This window comes from Salvelinus alpinus, chromosome 5 (genome assembly GCF_045679555.1).
Source record: "Salvelinus alpinus chromosome 5, SLU_Salpinus.1, whole genome shotgun sequence".
NCBI classification, from domain to species: domain Eukaryota; kingdom Metazoa; phylum Chordata; class Actinopteri; order Salmoniformes; family Salmonidae; genus Salvelinus; species Salvelinus alpinus.
The window spans coordinates 73,990,863-74,013,941 of NC_092090.1; the positions used below are offsets into that span (position 1 = coordinate 73,990,863).

Genomic DNA, 23,079 nt, shown 5'->3' on the forward strand with positions numbered 1-23,079 from the left:
GAAGCCACTGCTCCAAAACCGCCATAAAAAAGCCAGACTACGGTTTGCAACTGCACATGGGGACAAAGATGGTACTTTTTGGAGAAATGTCCTCTGGTCTGATGAAACAAAAATAGAACGGTTTGGCCATAATGACCATCGTTATGTTTGGAGGAAAAAGGGGGAAGCTTGCAAGCCAAAGAACACCATCCCAACCGTGAAGCATGGGGGTGGCAGCATCATGTTGTGGGGGTGCTTTGCTGCAGGAGGGACTGGTGCGTTTCACAAAATAGATGGCACCATGAGGAAAGAAAATGATGTGGATATATTGAAGCAACATCTCAAGACATCAGTCAGGAAGTTAAAGCTTGGTCGCAAATGGGTCTTCCAAATGACCCCAAGCATACTTCCAAAGTTGTGGCAAAATGGCTTAAGGACAACAAAGTCAAGGTATTGGAGTGACCATCACAAAACCCTGACCTCAATCCTATAGAAAATTTGTGGGCAGAACTGAAAAAGTGTGTGCGAGCAAGGAGGCCTACAAACCTGACTCAGTTACACCAGCTCTGTCAGGAGAAATTGGCCAAAAATCACCCAACTTATTGTGGGAAGCTTGTGGAAGGCTACCCGACATGTTTGACCCAAGTTAAACAATTTAAAGGCAATGCTACCAAATACTAATTGAGTGTATGTAAACTTCTGACCCACTGGGAATGTGATGGAAGAAATAAAAGCTGAAATAAATCATTCTCTCTACTATTATTCTGACATTTCACATTCTTAAAATAAAGTGGTGATCCTAACTGACCTAAGACAGGGAATTGTTATTTGGATTAAATGTCATCAATTGTGATAAACTGAGTTTAAATGTATTTGGCTAAGGTGTATGTAAATGTCCGTCTTCAACTGTATACTGTATAATATACTGGTAAGATTCTGGTCTGACATGTATGGATTATTTTCCTTGGAGAAACCATGTCATGGGATCACTTCAAAGAGAACATGCATTACCTCCATTTTGATGACAAAGAAATAGGCAAATTCACCATGTATAAATAATGTACTATTTATGACTGCTTTCATATCAACACATTATTCATTATAATGCCATTATTACATTTGTGATAATTTTCACTATTTATCAAGCACACTTCCAACACATACACTTTCTGTTTCATATTTGTATCAAAGGCACTCCACGAATAAAATTGATTGAATTGTAGTGTTTTTTTTGTTGTTTTTACATAAAGCCTACAGTAACATAAACTAATGAAAATGCTATTGTGTTTTTTGAAATACAATAAGACATTTATTCTAATCTTACCTTAGACCTTCATAAACACAACCAAATGATTATTTTTGCAATAACATATGTGAAATGTATTAATTACACTGTTAGAATGTTGCAGTCAAAAGGACTGCTCATTAGCCTGAAGGGTGGGTCCCTGGAGGCCCAGTGGTTTTCGTGTTAATGGGGTAAGGATGTATAGGTGTGTTATCAGTGCTATTGCTGTTTATCATTGATATCATTCACACTGGTTCACCCATAATCTTCATTTTCCTGCTTGTGATATTTTCCCCCGGTCTGTCGGTCGGTCCTGGGCCAGTCATGTGCTGGAACATGTAATATATATGATAATTAGTGGAGCCAGTCTGCTTGGGACTCGTCACACAATTAAATTGGTGCGGTATGGAGTTCATATTGCAGCGTGACCGATGGGGAATTAGCCAGTCTATATATAAACCCAGCCGCATGTGTTGGGAATTAAAGTGCATTTATCTGGTAATCGCCGGGGAGATCTCCGCATGCACAACCATGCTACAGCGACCATGCAGCCACCGCAACCAGGATCACAGATCCAGCTAGAGCACACTGCTGCTCTGCTCTGGGAGTGACGTGAAGGAGAATCAGGTCACACTATATAGCCTTCTGATACAACAGCTGTGAGGCTATACAGGGGATATCAGCCTCTAGTTAGAGCCTCCTCTCTCTTTACCTCTTGACCGTTATCTCTCTCACCCTGTAACTCTGTCTTTCCATCACCCTCTTCTTCTCTCCTCTTTTAACCTCCACATGTACCTCTAACCTCGTGTCTCCCATACTCTGCCCTCTCCTTTCCCCAGCCACCCCAGTCTATCCAGCCTCTTTAAGTCTTACGTGTGATTTGGCCTGCCTTTTACTCAATCATGTATGATTCCTTGCTAGCAGAATCAAAATCAGCCGGGCTCCACCATGCTTTTCATTAGAGCACTCCAGTAGGGAAGGCTGTAAATGAAGTGTTGTGGGTGAGTCTGCCTGGAGAAGAAGCCACACTGCCAGGCAGGCAGGCAGGCAACCACTGCTGCTGATTCCCTTGTGTGACGCAGAAACTCCCCATAAGGCCGGCAGCGCCAATCTCAGAATACTCTAATGAGCCTAGCCCAAGTTATGGCCAGTCGGGGAACTCTGCCCACTGTGTTAAACAGTGTGAGCGAGGGAATGACTTGTTGGACTTTACAGTGCCTTCGGAAAGTATTCAGACCCCTTGACTTTTTCCACATTTTGTTATGTTACAGCTTTATTAAAAATGAATTAAATTGTTTCCCCCCCCCTCATCAATCTAGATACAATACCCCATAATGATGAAGCAAGAAATGTTTTTTAGACATTTTTGCAAATTTATTACAAATTTAAAAAACGGATACATCACATTTACATAAGCATTCAGACCCTTTACTCAGTACTTTATTGTAACATCTGCGGCAGTGATTACAGCCTCAAATCTTCTTGGTATGACGTTACAAGTTTGGCACACCTGTATTTGGGGAGCTTCTCCCATTCTTCTCTGCAGATCCTCTTAAACTCTGTCAGGTTGGATGAGGAGCGTTGCTGCACAGCTACTTTCAGGCCTCTGCAGAGATGTTCGATCGGGTTCAAGTCCGGGCTCTGGCTGGGCCACTCAAGGACATTCAGAAACTTGTTCTGAAGCCACTCCTGCGTTGTCTTGGCTGTGTGCTTAGGGGTGTTGTCCTGTTGGAAGGTGAACCTTCGCCCCCAGTCTGAGGTCCTGAGTGCGCTGGAGCAGGTTCAATTCCAACGTGATGACCAAACATGCATATCATCCCAGACTCAGCAACATTACATGCACGGAAAATGTAGTTGCATTATAGTTAATCATTAGTCAGACTAGAATTGTCAGTGTCTCACAGCTTGTAAATCCAGTCTGAAAAGCCATTCTATTGTGCAACTGCAGTAGATGTTCAACTGGTTCCGTATCAGTTTGCTTCTATAATGTGACTTAGGGAGGAGCCGTGAGTTAAGCCTGTGAAGCGGCATCTATAAGCTGATAGGATGGGAGAAGTGTTACGTTCTCTCCAGGTGTTAAGAGAGGGTCACTAATACCCATCCTAATGGGTAGTGGAAACGCCTGGCTTCCCATCTTGAGAACATGAGTCTCTCACTCAGTGTTTACTAAGAGGTGGCTATTTTTCAGCCATGCTTCAGTTGACTGTCAAAGCCAATTAAGGCACTCCAAATGAAGATGGAGGATGTGGAGCCTGAGGCCAGGCGAGAAAAGAGGAGAGCAGCACCAGGGCCAGACTAGGGACCAGAGACTCTCAGCTCCACCACTAGGATTTACCAATACATGAGGAGCACACATGACATAATGGCTCATTATATCTGCACATTATCATTACATTTATTATTATAATTTAGATTTTTTGTAACTTTTATTTAATCAAGGGGCGACTCATGAGACCAGGGTCTCATTTTCAGTGGTTCCCTGAGGACAACAAATTCAACATGAACATTACAATAAAAGTAAAAACTACAATTTCAGCACCACGATACATTTTTACATTTAATTGTATTTATTTGCAATTGGGCACCCGTGTGGCACAGCTGTCAAAGGCATTGCATCTCAGTGCTAGATGCGTCACTACAGACCCTGGCTCGATTCCAGGCTGTATCACAACCGGACGTGATTGGGAGTCCCATAGGGCGGTGAACAATTGGCCCAGCGTCGTTAGGGTTTGGCCGGGGTAGGCCGTCATTGTAAATAATAATTAATTCTTAACTGACTTGCCTAATTAAATAAAGGTAAAATAAAATTAAAATAAATACACATTTATTTACAGTTATCAGTTCTGCACTGGTGGTTTTTGCACAATTTTTCCAAGAGCCTTTTTCAACAGTTCAGAAGAGCACTTCTGCTGCTGCCTGTGTTTCTATGCTCTTTTTCATGTTCACCATCTGGGCTTGATTGATTAAAGCTCCTTTAAGTAATTAATGCAATGCATGCTTTAATTGAGAGTAGGCCCCTGTGGGTATGTGTATAATGCTCAGGCAGCAGAGGCATAAGAGAGAGCAGAGCCAAGGATGTGTTTTAGAGCACCATAAAATCCTGTTTAGCACCCTGACCCTCTCAGTCTCTCAGCCTCATGGCAAAGCACTCTTAGAAAAAAAGGTGCTATCTACAACCGAAAATGGTTCTTTGGCTGTCCCCGTAGGAGAACCCTTTGAATAACTCTTTTTGGTTCTAGGTAGAACCCTTTTTGGGGTCCGTGTAGAACCAAAAAGGGTTTTACCTGGAACCAAAAGTGTTCTCCTATGTGGACAGCCGAAGAACCCTTTTTTCTAAGAGTGTATACTCTTGAGATGTTTGCATACAGTATGCCATCCCGCTACTACACTTCTTAAGGTATGATGTTTGTGTAGTAGTTTGAGAAAATGTTATGGTCGTGTGTGACATGGTTTTATAGCATTGGAACTCTGACACTGATGGGTTATTTCCAGTAAATATGTTTTTACTAATATCTTCCATCTGTCTTATTGCTGTGCCTCTAGTAACAATAGAACTCTGTTATTGTGGTTGACTTCCTGGCAGGCAGGAGTATGGGACATTCTGTCCTCTATTACACACTATAGGATCCACTATAGGATCCACCATAGGACACACTATAGGACACACTATAGAATCCACTATAGGATACACCTAAAGACACACTATAGGATCCACTATAGGACACACTATAGAATCCACTATAGGATACACCTAAGGACACACTATAGGACACACTATAGGATCCACTATGGGATCCACTATAGGACACACTATAGGATCCACTATAGGACACAACATAGAATCGGACACACTATAGGACACACTATAGGATCCACTATAGGACACACTATAGGATCCACTATAGGACACACTATAGGATCCACTATAGGACACACTATAGGATCCACTATAGGACACACTATAGTATCCACTATAGGACACACTATAGGACACACTATAGGATCCACTATAGGACACACTATAGGACACACTATAGGACACACTATAGGATCCACTATAGGACACACTATAGGATCCACTATAGGACACACTATAGGATCCACTATAGGACATACTATAGGACACACTATAGGATCCACTATAGGACACACTATAGGATCCACTATAGGACACACTATAGGACACACTATAGGATCCACTATAGGACACAACATAGAATCGGACACACTATAGGACACACTATAGGACACACTATAGGATCCACTATAGGACACACTATAGTATCCACTATAGGACACACTATAGGATCCACTATAGGATCCACTATAGGACACACTATAGGACACACTATAGGACACACTATAGGACACACTATAGTATCCACTATAGGACACACTATAGGATCCACTATAGGACACACTATAGGATCCACTATAGGACACACTATAGGATCCACTATAGGATCCACTATAGGACACACTATAGGATCCACTATAGGACACACTATAGGATCCACTATAGGACACACTATAGGATCCACTATAGTACACACTATAGGACACACTATAGGATCCACTATAGGACACACTATAGGACACACTATAGGATCCACTATAGGACACACTATAGGACACAATATAGGACACACTATAGGACACACTATAGGATCCACTATAGGACACACTATAGGACACACTATAGAATCCACTATAGGACACACTATAGGATCCACTATAGGACACACTATAGGATCCACTATAGGACACACTATAGGATCCACTATAGGACACACTATAGGACACTATAGGACACACTATAGGATCCACTATAGGACACACTATAGGACACACTATAGGACACACTATAGTATCCACTATAGGACACACTATAGGATCCACTATAGGACACACTATAGGACACACTATAGGACACACTATAGGACACACTATAGGATCCACTATAGGACACACTATAGGACACACTATAGGATCCACTATAGGATCCACTATAGGACACACTATAGGATCCACTATAGGACACACTATAGGACACACTATAGGACACACTATAGGATCCACTATAGGATCCACTATAGGACACACTATAGGACACACTATAGGACACACTATAGGATCCACTATAGGACACACTATAGGATCCACTATAGGACACACTATAGGACACACTATAGGATCCACTATAGGACACCCTATAGGACACACTATAAGATCCACTATAGGACACACTATAGGACACACTATAGGATCCACTATAGGACACACTATAGGATCCATAGGACACACTATAGGATCCACTATAGGACACACTATAGGACACACTATAGGATCCACTATAGGACACACTATAGGACACACTATAGGACACACTATAGGACACACTATAGGATCCACTATAGGACACACTATAGGACACGCTATAGGATCCACTATAGGACACACTATAGGATCCACTATAGGACACACTATAGGATCCACTATAGGACACACTATAGGACACACTATAGGACACACTATAGTATCCACTATAGGACACACTATAGGATCCACTATAGGACACACTATAGGACACACTATAGGATCCACTATAGGACACACTATAGGACACACTATAGGATCCACTATAGGACACACTATAGGATCCACTATAGGACACACTATAGGACACACTATAGGATCCACTATAGGACACACTATAGGATCCACTATAGGACACACTATAGGACACACTATAGGATCCACTATAGGACACAACATAGAATCGGACACACTATAGGACACACTATAGGACACACTATAGGACACACTATAGGATCCACTATAGGACACACTATAGTATCCACTATAGGACACACTATAGGATCCACTATAGGATCCACTATAGGACACACTATAGGACACACTATAGGACACACTATAGGATCCACTATAGGACACACTATAGGACACACTATAGGACACACTATAGGACACACTATAGGATCCACTATAGGACACACTATAGGACACACTATAGGACACACTATAGGATCCACTATAGGACACACTATAGGATCCACTATAGGATCCATTATAGGACACACTATAGGATCCACTATAGGATCCATTATAGGATCCACTATAGGACACACTATAGGATCCACTATAGGATCCATTATAGGACACACTATAGGATCCACTATAGGATCCATTATAGGATCCACTATAGGACACACTATAGGACACATCATAGGACCCAGGACCCACCATAGGACACACTATAGGATCCACTATAGGACACATCATAGGACCCAGGACCCACCATAGGACACACTATAGGACACATCATAGGACCCAGGACCCACCATAGGACCCACCATAGAGTGACAACATGTTGCTGCAGGACCCCGCTGCTCGCCACCATTTTGCTGTCTCTTCTGCTTGTGATAAACGAGCGATATCAGTTTTTCCCTTCTTTTTCACTTTCCCTGTTATGTTGAACGCACACACTGTGACACTTCCTCGATCACAATGGTTGACCTTCTCTATTGAAAAAAGCTCTGTGTCTTTTGATAATTGTTTTTAGAAAGTGTTGAAGCCGGCCAGATAATGGGAGACATGGTGAATACAGAGTGCTCAGCATTGATTCCACCTACCTGACGCTGACCTTTTACGATCTCAAGTCCTACGCCTCGCAGCGGTTAGATGGGAGCCTCAGTCTAATCGATGGCCCACTGCCATGTGAGAGTATCTAGTCTACTACCATGGCTCTCTCTCTCTTCCTGATGTGTCTAGTGTCTAGTCTACCCTGGCTTCTACCTGGAAGCTACTGCAGCATTTCTGCTATGAGACACGCTGCCGAAGGAGCCTGAATAATTAAAACATTTACCCTTTAATAGCCATCACTGAAAAGACTGATCAGTTTAATTTGCTCTCGTTAAACCCATCTCATCTAATGGGCTAATTAAGGGCTTTGGTTGAAACACCAATCACAAGTCTACAGCTCCCTGAGGGACGAATTCATCAATGCGTCATAAATATTTTATTGTGTCAACCTACGTGCAGATTGTATGGCGCCTTGCGTTACTGTTTAACATGCATCATTGATGTTGCTCACGGAGCCAGTCAGCCAGTACAGAACATGAAATCACTGCAGCCTTGACCCGTAGTGCACCTCAAGGTCTCGTCCCCTTCTCCATTCATTACTGGAGACAAAGACCGCAGAGAAGCAGTATTAATGCATACACAGCGTTAGTAGTACACCCTAGCCTTGACTCCTTTGGTTGTGTCTCCTCTCGCTCACTCTCTCTTTGAGCGTGAATGCATTTACTTGTCTGTGTTGCTTTACTGAGTGAACACACGTTTGATCAATTAAGGTCAGCGTCTGTACTGATCCTGTGTTGTGTCTTATTAGATTGGAGAGCTGGTAATGGACGGGCAGCTGTGTCATGGCTGTGTCCCTGTGACCCTCTGGGCTAGAGGTCCCTGTCCGCCCCGGGCCAGGCCCAGGGGTGTAATCTCTCCCCCCTCAGACAACTGATGGCTCACATCTGACCTCCCTTGTCTTGGGGGGGGAAAGACTGGCTTCAACCGGAGGGGAGGCAGAGAGAGAGGAGGACAGACTGTTCTCAAACCGCGTGTGAGTGTGTGCATGCGCATACACACCCTCTGAGCTTTAGCAATATTTTTAATTAAGTGCAGGTACTGTGGTGCCTGTAGCTGTCAGCTTGTCAGACTGCGGGGAGCCCAAAGCACCAATCATTCCATTTGTCTTCTCCACTGTTCTCCCAGCTAATTTGTCATGGGCAACAGTTATCCCTGGATATTAAATTAAGTATTTGACATTTTGTGTATCCTGTGGCAGAGATCTGAAGGGGATGGCAGCAGCCCTGTCTGAAGCCCTGGTAGACATTTCTGGGTCATATTGGAAACCAGACAACGGCAACTATCAGTTTAAAGAGCCAAGATACAGAAAGAAAGGCAGCAATCTCTTTGTTCAGACCTGAACCATTAGTGCTAATCTGTGTTGCACCATCTCAGCTGGTGTCAGGGCTGTTCAGGTGGAGGGGCTGGAGGAGGGGGGCCCAATTTAATGTTTGATGGTAACGGGTGTGTGGTATGTCTGCTGCTAGCATTGTCATGGGAGTTAGTTGTTTGTGTGTGTGTGTGTGTGTGTGTGTGTGTGTGTGTGTGTGTGTGTGTGTGTGTGTGTGTGTGTGTGTGTGTGTGTGTGTGTGTGTGTGTGTGTGTGTGTGTGTGTGTGTGTGTGTGTGTGTGTGTGTGTGTGTGCGTGCGTGTGCGTGTGTTTATAATGAAGCCTGCTGTCACTGTTTGATGGTCTGATTTGGGTTCCATTATAGTGCTGGCAGGGGTTGTGTTCAGAGACACCACACTGGTACCAACTGCCCTGTGGGCTATCACAAACCATCTGCACCAGCCTCCCTCTGGCCACACACACAACACACACACAGCACACACACAACACACACACAACACACACACACAGCACACACACAGCACCAACACAGTGGGGGGAGTGGCGCTGTCTGTCTAAACGGAGCTTGTGTTGCCCTTTTATTGATTTCCTCATTTGAAGCATCTCTATTATGGCTGATATCACCAATCTCTGCCAAGTGAGCCTCACAAGGCTTCTGCTCATTGGAACGCAGCTGGAGCTGAGAGTTAAAAAACTGACTGACTCCTCTTCTGTTGGACACATTCATTGTTTGTTGAAACACATTTGCTGTTGATTGCAGGTAGCCTAGCGGTTAAGAGCGTTGGGTCAGTAACTGAAAGGTTGCTTGTTCAAATCCCTGGGCTGACTATTTGAAAAATCTGTTGATGTACCCTTGAGCAAGTCACTTCACCTTAGTTGCTCTGGAGAAGAGCAGCTGCTGAAATGTAATTTTTGGGTAGCCTTTGAAGGGAATGTGTTTTCTTTTGGAGTGATAGCATAGATCAGGCTCCAGAATTAGAATGAGAGTGTCTAATGAAACTATTGATAATGCCATTTGTCTGTGCACAGTGCTGGACTCATGATGCATTCCAATACCACACCTGTATTTATCTGGCTAGCTTCTCCCATACTGACCTCCCTGCAGTGCAATACAACCCTACACTATTACTTCCTATAGCCCTCCCTCTGTGTGTGTGAGAGACAGAGGGTGAGAGGGAGAGAGAGGGAGCGAGAACTGAGATAAGGAATGAGTTTGATATGGAGTGTGGTGTAATTCTGTGCTGTGTGTCTGGGTGTGCATTTGTCTGTGAGAACGCATGTTGGCATGTATCGATAGGGCTGAACCGGTAGGAATGAAGCTGAAAGTGGGCTACTTTTGAAGGTGAAATGAAACCAGCAACTTGTGTGCCACTAGGAGTAAGTCTGTTGATGGAAAGATGTGTTGAGGATGTTGAGTGTCTGTGTATGGCTGTATGTCAACTACGTAGTGATGACACAACGTGAGTGAGTGCATCTACCTCCTGAAGTAGTACTGGTGGTAGAGCTTACATTTTGAGGGAGACTACTGTGAGATGTTGAATAAGATTAGCTAGCACACAATCACACTGGTAAATGAATAGGGGCTCAGTGAACCCCTGGGGGGCTGGTCAAAGGGGCAGACTAACTGGGGAGGGCGCAAGGACAGATGCACACACACACACACACACACACACACACACACACACACACACACACACACACACACACACACACACACACACACACACACACACACACACACACACACACACACACACACACACACACACACACACCCATCCTGTTATCCTGTAAACGTCCTGTAAAACCACACCAACTAGGGACCCTAGTGTGTGTGTGTGTGTGTGTGTGTGTGTGTGTGTGCGTGCGTGCATGTGTGACTGTAACACGATCTACCAGTATGTATACTGTATATCTTTTTTTTGCGTCATCTTTGCACCTCTCTTCCTCTTAAGCATAAAAATATGAATATTTAAAAGTTCTTCAAACAAGCAGTCATGAAATATTAAAATGTTAAAGAAAAGCTTTTGTCACAGCTCGGCTCTCTTCTCATTCTGTCTCTTCATTTTTTTCTCTCACTCTCTCTCACACCCACCCACACACACTAACGCACGCACGCACGCACGCAGGCACGCACGCACGCACGCACGCACGCACGCACGCACGCACGCACACACACACACACACACACACACACACACACACACACAGAAACCACCCTAGGGTAAGAACAACAAGCCTTCCTAGTCGATCCACACTTATTCTGTGGCATCAGCACATTGTAGCTGAAAACAGAGGAGGCAGGAAGGAAGGTTCAATAATTTAGCTGCTTTTATTTTCAGACTAAACAGAGGTTGAGAAACGTTGGTTGTCATGTCTTACAAGATGCCCAGCGTTAGTCAGGTTAGAAGCTGTATTGTAGTTAAAGTGTCTTTGGGAACAGTGGCGTTTATCCTCCATTTGGCCTTTCTCTCTATGTGGAGAAAGCAAGGCGAGGCAGTAAGGTGATTAAACACGCCGCTCTGCCTTTCCTTTGTGACTGTGTAATATGTTTGAAAGGCAGAGTTAATCTGTGGAGCCTCTCTGATGCTTCCTTCTCCTCTTCAATTCTCTCCTCTCCTCTCTGAGAGCTGGAGGCTGTGCTAATCGCTTGAGCGGCAGCTCTAAGTGGCTGCTGATGTGTTTTCAGGTTAGATCCCGTTAAGTGTGAATAGAAACGTCTAGTAATGGTAATTGATCTCTCCCCACTGGGCACACACTGGTTGAATCAACGTTGTTCTCACGTCATTCCCAACGTGGAATAGATGTTGAATTGACGTCTGTGCCCAGTTGTTCTCCTTATTCCACTGGCATTACCGACCTGTGTAGCACCGATGTGCAGCTTCCCGCCCTCACACACTGCACACACTACACACCCACACACTAAGAATGGTGTCTGAGTGGGTTGATATGAACAAATTGGTGTTGAACATTTCTAAGACTAAATGTATTGTATTTGGTTGAAGATATATGCCTGCTGATGATCCCCAATTGAATTTGTCAATGACTAGAACGCATGTAGAGCAAGTGAAAAAAACTAAACTACTTCATCATGGTCAGAACACATAGATAATATTGTTGTTAAGATGGGTAAGGGAATTGCTGTTACAAGAAAATGTTCAGAGTATGTAACATCTAGCACTCTGAATCAGGTGTTTCAATCCCTGCTCCCATCACACTTAGAGTACTGTCCAGTTATATGGTCAATCCCTGGTCCTATCACACTTAGAGTACTGTCCGGTTATATGGTCAATCCCTGGTCCTATCACACTTAGAGTACTGTCCGGTTATATGGTCAATCACTGGTCCTATCACACTTAGAGTACTGTCCGGTTATATGGTCAATCCCTGGTCCTATCACACTTAGGTTACTGTCCGGTTATATGGTCAATCCCTGGTCCTATCACACTTAGAGTACTGTCCAGTTATATGGTCAATCCCTGGTCCTATCACACTTAGAGTACTGTCCAGTTATATGGTCAATCCCTGGTCCTATCACACTTAGAGTACTGTCCGGTTATATGGTCAATCCCTGGTACTATCACACTTAGAGTACTGTCCAGTTATATGGTCAATCCCTGGTACTATCACACTTAGAGTACTGTCCGGTTATATGGTCAATCCCTGGTACTATCACACTTAGAGTACTGTCCGGTTATATGGTCAATCCCTGGTACTATCACACTTAGAGTACTGTCCGGTTATATGGTCAATCCCTGGTTCTATCACACTTAGGTTACTGTCCGGTTATATGGTCATCTGCATCAAAGAAAGATATAAAAAAGCTCCAAATGGCTCAAAACAGGGCTGCCAGATTAGCTTTTCATTGCTCTATCTGTATGAATATTATTAAAATGCATCAGAATCTCTCATGGCTTCACGTTGAAAGCAAATTACTATCCAGTCTTTTGATTTTCTTTAAGAATGTTATATTTTTCCAAAAACCACAGTATTTTTCAGGCCAGTTAGTACATACTAGCAACACGCATAACCACCAAACCAGACAGGCAAATTCAGGGCATCCAAGACAACCCAAGCCAAGGACAAATCGCCTTAAATCTACAGTTTTATATAGAGCCATAGGTGAATGGAACTCTTTACCAATCCATATTTCTCAGGCAAAAAGTAAATCGACTTTCAGGAAAAAAACTAAAGAACATCTAATATGACAGACCGTATGACTGGACAGCAAATAGAAAACATCAACTGAATGTTAAATGGGTTTCCTGTCAGGTATTTTAATTGTCTACTTGTTAACTGTATGTAACGTCTTCATTTGTAATTGTTTGTAATGTCTTATTAATTGGTGGACCCCAGGAAGATTAGCTAACGTTACGGCGTTACAGCTAATGGAGACACTACACACATACACACCACACACACCCACACACTACACACACACACACACACCACACACACATACACACCACACACACCCACACACTACACACATACACACCACACACCCACACACTACACACACACACACACACACCACACACACATACACACCACACACACCCACACACTACACACATACACACCACACACACCCACACACTACACACATACACACCACCCACACCCACACACTACACACACACACACACACACACACATACACACCACACACACCCACACACTACACACACTACACACCACACACCCACACACTACACACATACACACCACCCACACCCACACACTACACACACACACACACACACACACACACACACACACACACACACACACACACACACACACACACACACACACACACACACACACACACACACCACACACACACATACACACCACACACCCACACACTACACTACACACATACACACCACACACACCACACACATACACACCACACACACATACACACACACATACACACCACACACACACACACACACACACACACACACACACACACACACACACACACACACACACACACACACACACACACACCACACACACACATACACACCACACACCCACACACTACACACATACACACCACACACACCACACACATACACACCACACACACATACACACCACACACACATACACACCACACACACATACACACCACACACACATACACACCCACACACTACACACATACACACCACACACACATACACACCACACACACATACACACCACACACACCCACACACTACACACATACACACCACACACACCACACACACACACACACACCACACACACACACACACTCTACACCCATACATACCACACACATACACACCACGCACACATACACAGCCCACACACCCACACACTACACACATACATACCACACGCACTACACACATACACACCCACACACTACACACATACACACCACACACACATACACTACACACACACCCACAACCTACACACCACACACACCCGCACACTACACACATACATACCACACACATACACACCACACACACATACACACCTACACACTACACACATACACACCATGCACACATACACACCCACACACGACACACATACACACCACCCACACCCACACACTACGCACATACATACCACACACATACACACCACACACACATACACACTACACACATAGACACCACACACACCCACACACTACACACATACCACACACATACACACCACACACACACATACACATACACACCCACACACTACACACATACACACCACACACACATACACACCCACACACTACACACATACACACCACACACACACATACACACTACACACATACATACCACACACATACACACACACCCACACACTACACACATACACACCACGCACACATACACATCCACACACTACACACATACACACCACACACACCCACATACACACACATGCACACCCACACACTACACACATACACACCACACACACATACACACCACACACACATAGATGTGAATGGGCCATGGAAATATTGTTAGGGTATATCAAGGTAAACTGTTCTTGCAATTAGGCCTATAGTTTATGTATGACGTGTGGTTGTGCCTGCCTGTGTGTATGCTTGTGTGTTCAAGTGAGTGTTTTTAATTGTGTGTGTGTTCAAGTGTGTGAGCATGTGCGTGTGTGTGTGCATGTGTGGCCTACATGGTGTGTTTTGACTGCTGAGATTAATGGCAGAGAGAGAATTCTTTTAAGGCTGTGTGGTGCATCGATTCTGTCATCTTCCACCGTCGCTCTTTGATTTATGCATTTATGCACGTGCTTGTGTTTGCAATATTTTAATGCCCTCTCCAAAGGGTATAAGCTTTTAAATGCTTGCATGTAGGGCAGGAGGGAGGATAAATAAAGGAGATGTCAGTTTTAGTTTGAAGCAAAGTCTTTTTTCACATTTCTTTCTCGCCTCTCCCTCGCTCTCGCTCTCCGTCATTCCACTCTTCTCTCATTCCACTCTGAGAGCCAAGCAGTGAGAGGTGTGTAGTAGAGCAGTCATATAGTAAATCTAATCAAAGAAAGAAGTGCTTTTAAATGTCTGTTGTTCCCTGGGGCAGAACGTCTCTGAGGCTGTCTCTCTGCTCCTACAGCAAGCAGCCCAAACTCAGTCTCAGCCGCCACCAGGCGTAATTAATATGGAGCGGCGCACTGGCCCTTGCTCCCCTCCTTTAATAACAGTGTTAGAACAAAGGTTAATGCTTTGAATCAAATCTCTGTCCTCATCCGTTTCAGTGGAGTTGTGATGCAGGGAGGGGGGAAGCAGAGAGAGATTGGTAATCAACAGGGGGCTTGGGAAGGAAGAGAAATTAATTACTGTTCTCCATAAATTCAGTGTCATGTCTCATTTTCCCTAATCCCCTCCCCTTTTGCCCTCCCCTACTGGTGCTAGGCGAGAGGTAGGCCACACTAATGAAAGGGCCTCTTAGATGCTAATAACAAATTACCCTCCGTGTCACTTTTGGAAGCTTCTGCTACTGCAGTCAGAGTCTCCTAGCCTCATAGAATGATAGGATCTCTGTGGTTAGCCTGGACTCCCTGTCAGACTGCAGGTTAGCCTGGACTCCCTGTCCTAGTCAGACCATTAGACAGCTCTGGAGAGAGAGGGGAAGGAGAGGAAGCTGGTATCCTGGAAGTGGATTATGTTGGAAGATGGTTGGGTTGTATTGTGTTGTATTACTGAGATCTGTATTATGGCCTAGTTTGGCCTGTTTAGAGGGGAACACTGTAGTGTAACTTTTTGCATTGTTTATATCATCCCAAATCTGGCGGGGATTTAGTGGTTTGGCTGGAGTAGGTTGTAAACTGGGCTGGTTCCATATTTCCCTGAGGCTGCATAGCTGCTGATCCAGGGCTAGAGCTGAGAAGGGCTGGGTTCTGTTCTGTACTGTTATTTGTTTCAGATCAGACAGACAGACAGGCTAGGAAACATCCCTGTTCATCCCTACTGCCTCTGATGTGACGAACTCACTAAACACAAATGCTTTGTTTGTAAATGATGTCTGAGTGTTGGAGTGGGCCCCTGGCTATCCGTCAATAAAAGAAAACAAGAACATTGTGCCGTCTGGTTTGCTTAATACAAGGAATTTGAAATGGTTTATACTTTTACTTTTTCCTTTTGATTCTTAAGTACATTTGTGCAATTCCATTTACTTTTGATACCGAAGTATATTTAAAACCAAATACTTTTAGACTTTTACTCAAGTAGTATTTTACTGGGTGACTTTCACTTTTACTTGAGTCATTTTCTATTAAGGTATCTTTACTTTTACTCAAGTATGACAATTGAGTACTTTTTCCACCACTGCTCTACAGGCTACACATAGACAAGGGAGATGCTGCTGTCATCAACATATTGGGGTTTTGGGTAATGGACTGATTTTGGTCACATGGTCTGTGCCTCTCACTGGTGTTAAATAAATCACACTTCAACCACCATGTGACTGGCTGTCTGTGAGCAGTGGGAACAGACTGGTGGAAAAAGAGAAAGTCAAACAGTTTTTTCTACTTCAAGGCTCCAAACTATTGAAAAGCCCAGATGGATAGAAATAGTCCATGGCAGATTCAGGGTGGGGGTTTATGTCATTATAGCAACGCTGTGAAAAATAGAGTGTCTGGAGTATTTATGTGTCCTTTTATGATGCTACAGAGCATCTCTGTTGTGTAGACTAGCTCTCTCTAACTCTCTAAGTTCTTTCAACAGAATCTAAGAGAAATCCCTATACTCCACACTTGTGTGCTAACGATTCCCACTGCAAACAAAAAATAAACAATTTGTGTGACTAGAAAATAATGCCACGCTCTTGAGAAATGCAACCGATGAGTGTGTATCATGTGCATTTATGTAAAACGTATTATCCAATTAACAAGTATAGGAACACACAACGATCCCTCTATTATGGGAATACAAAGGAGAGTAGAGTCATGTACTCTAAAAACAGCTTATGTTGAAAAAATGCAAATGGCGTTAAATGAGTGTCTGGTAATGTGTTTGTGTGTAACCCCATGCTGTAGGGCTAGACTACATTACTGACGTCTCTCTCGCTCTCTCTCTCTCGCTCTCGCTCTCTCTCTGTCTCTCTACAGGCATACTTCCGACAGGGTGTTGCCCTTCAGTACCTTGGTCGCCATGCCGACGCGCTGGCCGCCTTTGCCTCGGGGCTGGCCCAAGACCCCAAGAGCCTGCAGCTATTGGTGGGCATGGTGGAGGCTGCCATGAAGTCCCCACTACGAGGTAACGTGTCTCTCATACTGTATGTCTATGTTCTCCTCTCTGCCTTTCTAACTGGCGCTAATCTTCCTCCTTCTGTCAGTCAATAAATGTGTCAGTGTGACTCTAGCAGTCTGTCGTAGTGAATACTGCATATCTTTATATCCATCTGTATTTGCTTGGCAGACTGTCTGCTTGTCTGTCCATCTCAGTGTATTTGTGAAGGAGTCCCCTTGACTGACAGGACTGTTTCACATACTCTAACTACCTGATAAATGTGTTGCCAGTCACGCTGATCAGAAAGATACAGCTTTATCATAATAATAAGCTTCCAACAATACCCCTTTTGAAGCCTATTTTCCAAAGCCAAAGTGGACGTATAAGTAGCTTAGTATCCAGGCCAGGGCTTTCAGTAAATTGTGACTTCCCTGCTCCATGATGTGTGTGATATATCAGGAAGCTGCAACAACCTGGCCCTTTGAGGCCCCCTGTCGGGGCCAGACGCATGGGGCCTCCCTCCAAACAAAACTGGAATCCATTTCACTAGTGCAACTGACCGCTGCAGAGGATTTAATAAGCTGCTATTCTAACTCCAACAGAGAATCCGAGTCATCCTGTGCTCTCTCTTTGTCATCACCAAAACCACCAAACTCCTCATATACTATACACATGAATAAATACAAGCCTGTTGTAACAGTTCAATGTTTTACTGGCCTGCACAGGCAGATCAGTGGATCCGCATGGCTTTGTTCTGTTCTTTTCTGTTCTGTTCAGAGAGGAGTCATTGGGATTTAGGCTGCTTGGAGCGCCTCTCTCAATCCCTGTTAGCAAAAGGCTGTATCTGAATACATGGAAAAAACGCAAGCAAAGAGTGAAGAGCTCATCTGAGGTACATTGATTACATAAGCCTTGTCACTGGAAGCGTAACAGTAAAAGGGCTTGGGAGTGGGCCCAGCACCAAACACCAAACACTGTGGACCTGGCTGGGCCTCTCTCAGTAGGAGAGGATAAACAATTTTTTTCAATCTCTTAATTGTTTACCACGTTTCCCGTGGTGCCAGGGAATGAAGCAGCTAGCGACGGAGGGAGGGAGACAGTCCAAGGTGTGTTGGAGGGGGGGGGCTATGTCGGGGGATTAAGAGCAATGATCCTCTCAGATTGGCTCCTGACACAGGGGTAGGATAATCAGCATTACGCCAGCAAACAGGGAGGATAATCAGTGTCACGCAGCCAAAGTCATGTGATAAGGGAAAGGAATGAGAGCGTTGCTTTCTCTCGCTGAAGTCAGCGATGGCTGTTTTCCTGCCAGGCCCTCTTATCGGTGGAGTAACACCCCTTCCAGGATTACCTGGGTATTACCAAACCCACCCATTTAATTTCCCCCTCGCTTGGAGTTTGGTGTTGCCAGGGTCTTACTAAATGAACTAAACTCTTTGTCCACCCTGTTGAATTCAGAGTGTAGTAAGGTATAATAAGGAAGATTACTCTCTTTACTGATGATAGACATCAACTAGTAGCAGTCCAGTAGCAACGTGCTGTTTTACGTCTCACTTAACCTGCCTTAAGGACATCCACACAGACATCAATTTACGATCTCTTTGCGCTCCAAATTCACTTGAATGTTTTTTTCCCCAACGTGTTTGGTTTTTATTCTGTCATTGGGCATAGCGACACAGATAAAGGTGTGCGCGTGCAAACATTGAACGAAGAACACAAATAATTAAAGCAAGAAAACATATTCAAGGCCCTTGTCTTCAAGGAGACCAACAGTGTGTATAATTCCCCCGAAGCTCACTTTATCACCACTATTTGTGTTTACTTTGCTTTAGCATTGCAGTGTTATTGTGGCTTTGCCCAACTTTCCCCCCCACACAATGCATAAAAGAGATTTTCCATGAGTCCAGAGCTGAGCAGCAGACTCTCATGTGACTCCTACTGTACTGTCCTCCTTTGTGCTTCTCACAACAAAGCTCTCAAAGGAGGGAAAAGTGCTCTCAGAACCCTCTCCGTCTCTGTCTCTCTTCTCTTCCGCCTATGATCATTATGTCAGCTTCCAACTGCTCAGATATCAAGGTTTTGATGCATGTTTTTTTCCCACATTGAATATCATTGAGTGAAATTAAAGAGGGGAAACCAGGCCCAGGCAGTAGCCAGTGTTGAGCACAGATGGGCTTGGTTCTGTTCTGTCTCTGTTTCTCCCATGATCTTGAACCAGCTCTGAAGTTCTCTGAGCGTTGGAGGGGAAACAATGTCACCATAATTATTATGCATTTTTCCAATTCATTGTTACCAATAGATCACACTATTCATATTATGTCATCTTAGAAGGAGTGGAGCAGATACAGAAATATACTACAGAAGTAGAACATTGTAGTAGAAAAGTAGTATACATGTAATATATATATATACTGTTTTAGATTATGGAGATGCAGACAGAAACAGAAGTACAGGAGGGTGTCAGGCCCTCCCTCCCATAGAGCAGAATGGGTGGTGGCCATGGCTCGTGAAATGGGAAGGTGAAATGAGTCATAGTTGTATTCAAAGGCAGGGGAGAATGAATGTACACTACATGGGTTTGTTATTGTCACCAGCCGCCCAGGGGAAATGGTAAAGGCTGTCAAAGCCTACCCTATACCAGACCCAGGCTGAGGCCAAGCCTCCTCTATATGAGGCCAAGCCTGAGAGGATGAGAAGGAACTATATATGAATGTACTGTATCTGTTTGTGTACATGTGCATACAGCTAGTACATATTGAATGTAGATGATATTTACTCTATGTTTCTAAAATGACCGGTTGAGAAAGAAAGAAAAACTGAGTTTTAGAGAGAGAGAGAGAGAGAGAGAGAGAGAGAGAGAGAGAGAGAGAGAGAGAGAGAGAGAGAGAGAGAGAGAGAGAGAGAGAGAGAGAGAGAGAGAGAGAGAGAGAGAGAGAGAGAGAGAGAGCGGCAAACAGAGGGTTCTCATTACTTTTCAGCATGGCTTCCCAGGCAGTGTGTACAGTATGTGTGCAGTGGTGTAAAGTACTTAAGTATAAATACTTTAAAGTACTACTTAAGTAGTTTTTGGGGGTATCTGTACTTTACTATTTATATTTTTGACAACTTTTACTTTTAATGGTCCATTCACACACTCATCAAGAGAACATTCTCAGTCATCCCTACTGCCTCTGATCTGGTGGACTCACTAAACACACATGCTTCATTTGTAAATGATGTCTGAGTGTTGGAGTGTGTCCCTTACTATCCGTAGATAAAATAAAAACAGAACATGGTGCAGTCTGGTTTGATTATTATAAGGAATTTTTTATTATTTATACTTTTACTTTTTATACTTTATTATATTTTAGCAATTACATTTACTTTTGATACTTAAGTATATTTAAAACCAAATTCTTTTAGAGTTTTACTCAAGTAGTATTTTACTGGGTGACTTTTACTTGAGACATTTTCAATTAAGGTATTGTATCTTTACTTTTACTCAAGTATGACAATTGGGTACTTTTTCCAGCACTGTATGTGTGTGTTTTATATACATTCAGTGGCCAGTTTATTAGGTACATCACCCCATTCACGAAAATGGTTCGCTCCTACAGATAGTGAGTCACATGGCCATGGCTTGCTATACTGAAGAGAAAAAATACAGACCTTCCATATACCGTCATCTTCAAAAATGAGTGGTTTGATGATTAAATAACAAGAAATCAACTTTCTAGAACATAATAACAATAGACTTCATCAAAAATGCATGACGTGTCACATTCACCCCAATATGCATCGAGGCGTCGAGGCGTTCATGAACTGTTTGATTGAATGTTAAAGGGGGCAAAACAAGTGGCATAAGTGACGTTGAGCGTGGTATGATCGTCGGTGCCAGGCTCGCCGGTTCCAGTATCTCAGAAACGGCCGGGCTCCTGGGCTTTTCACGCACGACAGTGTCTAGGGTTTACAGAGAATGGTGCAACAAACCTAAAACATCCAGTCAGCAGCAGTCCGTTGGTGAGAGGTCGAAGGAGAATGGAAAGAATCGTGCAAAATAACAGGCGGGCCACAAACAGGCAAATACCGGAGCAGTACAACAGTGGTGTGCAGAACGGCATCTCAGAACGCACAACTCGGATCCGGATGGGCTATTGCAGCAGACCACCACACCACTCCTATCAGCTAAAGACAGGAAGAAGCAGCTCCAGTGGGCACGCGATCACCAACACTGGACAATTGAGGAGTGGAAAAACATTGCCTGGTCCGGCAAATCCCGGTTCCTGTTTCATCGTGCTGATCTCATGGCTGCTGGCAGAGTCAGGGTTTGGCGTAAGCAGCATGAGTCCATTGCCCCATCCTGTCTGGTGTCAACGGTACTAGATGGGTGTACCTAATAAACTCTGTGTGTGTGTGTGTGTGTGTGTGTGTGTGTGTGTGTGTGTGTGTGTGTGTGTGTGTGTGTGTGTGTGTGTGCGTGCGTGCGTGCGTGCGTGCGTGCGTGCGTGCGTGCGTGAGCGTGCGTGCGTGCGTGCGTGCGCGCGCGTGCGTGCGTGCGTGAGTGTCTGTTCCTGCTCTTTCCCCTGATGTGTGTGAGACACTGCAGTGCAGGGCTGTCACTGGCGTTGCCCTAACTACCTGTTTATGGATCCAGCAGCCATGACACTTTTTACTGGTATTTCAATGTTTGATTTATGACACCACTCTGTGTGTCACTTTAAATGCAATTACCAGCTATGAATGCATATGATATGCACACGCCGCCTCTGCCAGCGCTACATTCTTCCAACCGCTGGAAAACGAGTGATGCTCTTGAAAGAACATCATCAATTCTATTTTTGAGGGCTTGTGTGGAGCTGGAGATGTATTTCATATTGTGTGTGGTGAATATTAGATTCCAAGTGGGTGGCTTGGTACCGGGCTATTCAGGTAGTGTTCATGTGTATTTTGTTATTTGTCCAATGAGTGTCATGGTCTTTAAGTGCATGGGTATTACTGATATAGTAACAGGTGTATAGTACACCTGACTGCAGTCATGATCTGCCTTGTGCAGGTACAGTACTACAGAAAAACCTCTGTGGGAGAGGAGTTGACCTC

General features: G+C 44.0%; 1 protein-coding gene across 3 annotated transcripts in view; it reads left to right on the forward strand.

The window, feature by feature from the left end:
- Nucleotides 1-23,079, forward strand: part of LOC139576766 (tetratricopeptide repeat protein 28-like) — a 335,467-nt gene that overhangs the window by 222,644 nt on the left and 89,744 nt on the right. For all 3 annotated transcript variants that reach the window (XM_071403202.1, XM_071403203.1, XM_071403204.1), the window contains one exon: nt 17,883-18,030. In XM_071403202.1, coding sequence (XP_071259303.1) covers nt 17,883-18,030 — 148 coding nt within the window. The remainder of the gene's footprint in view (nt 1-17,882; nt 18,031-23,079) is intronic.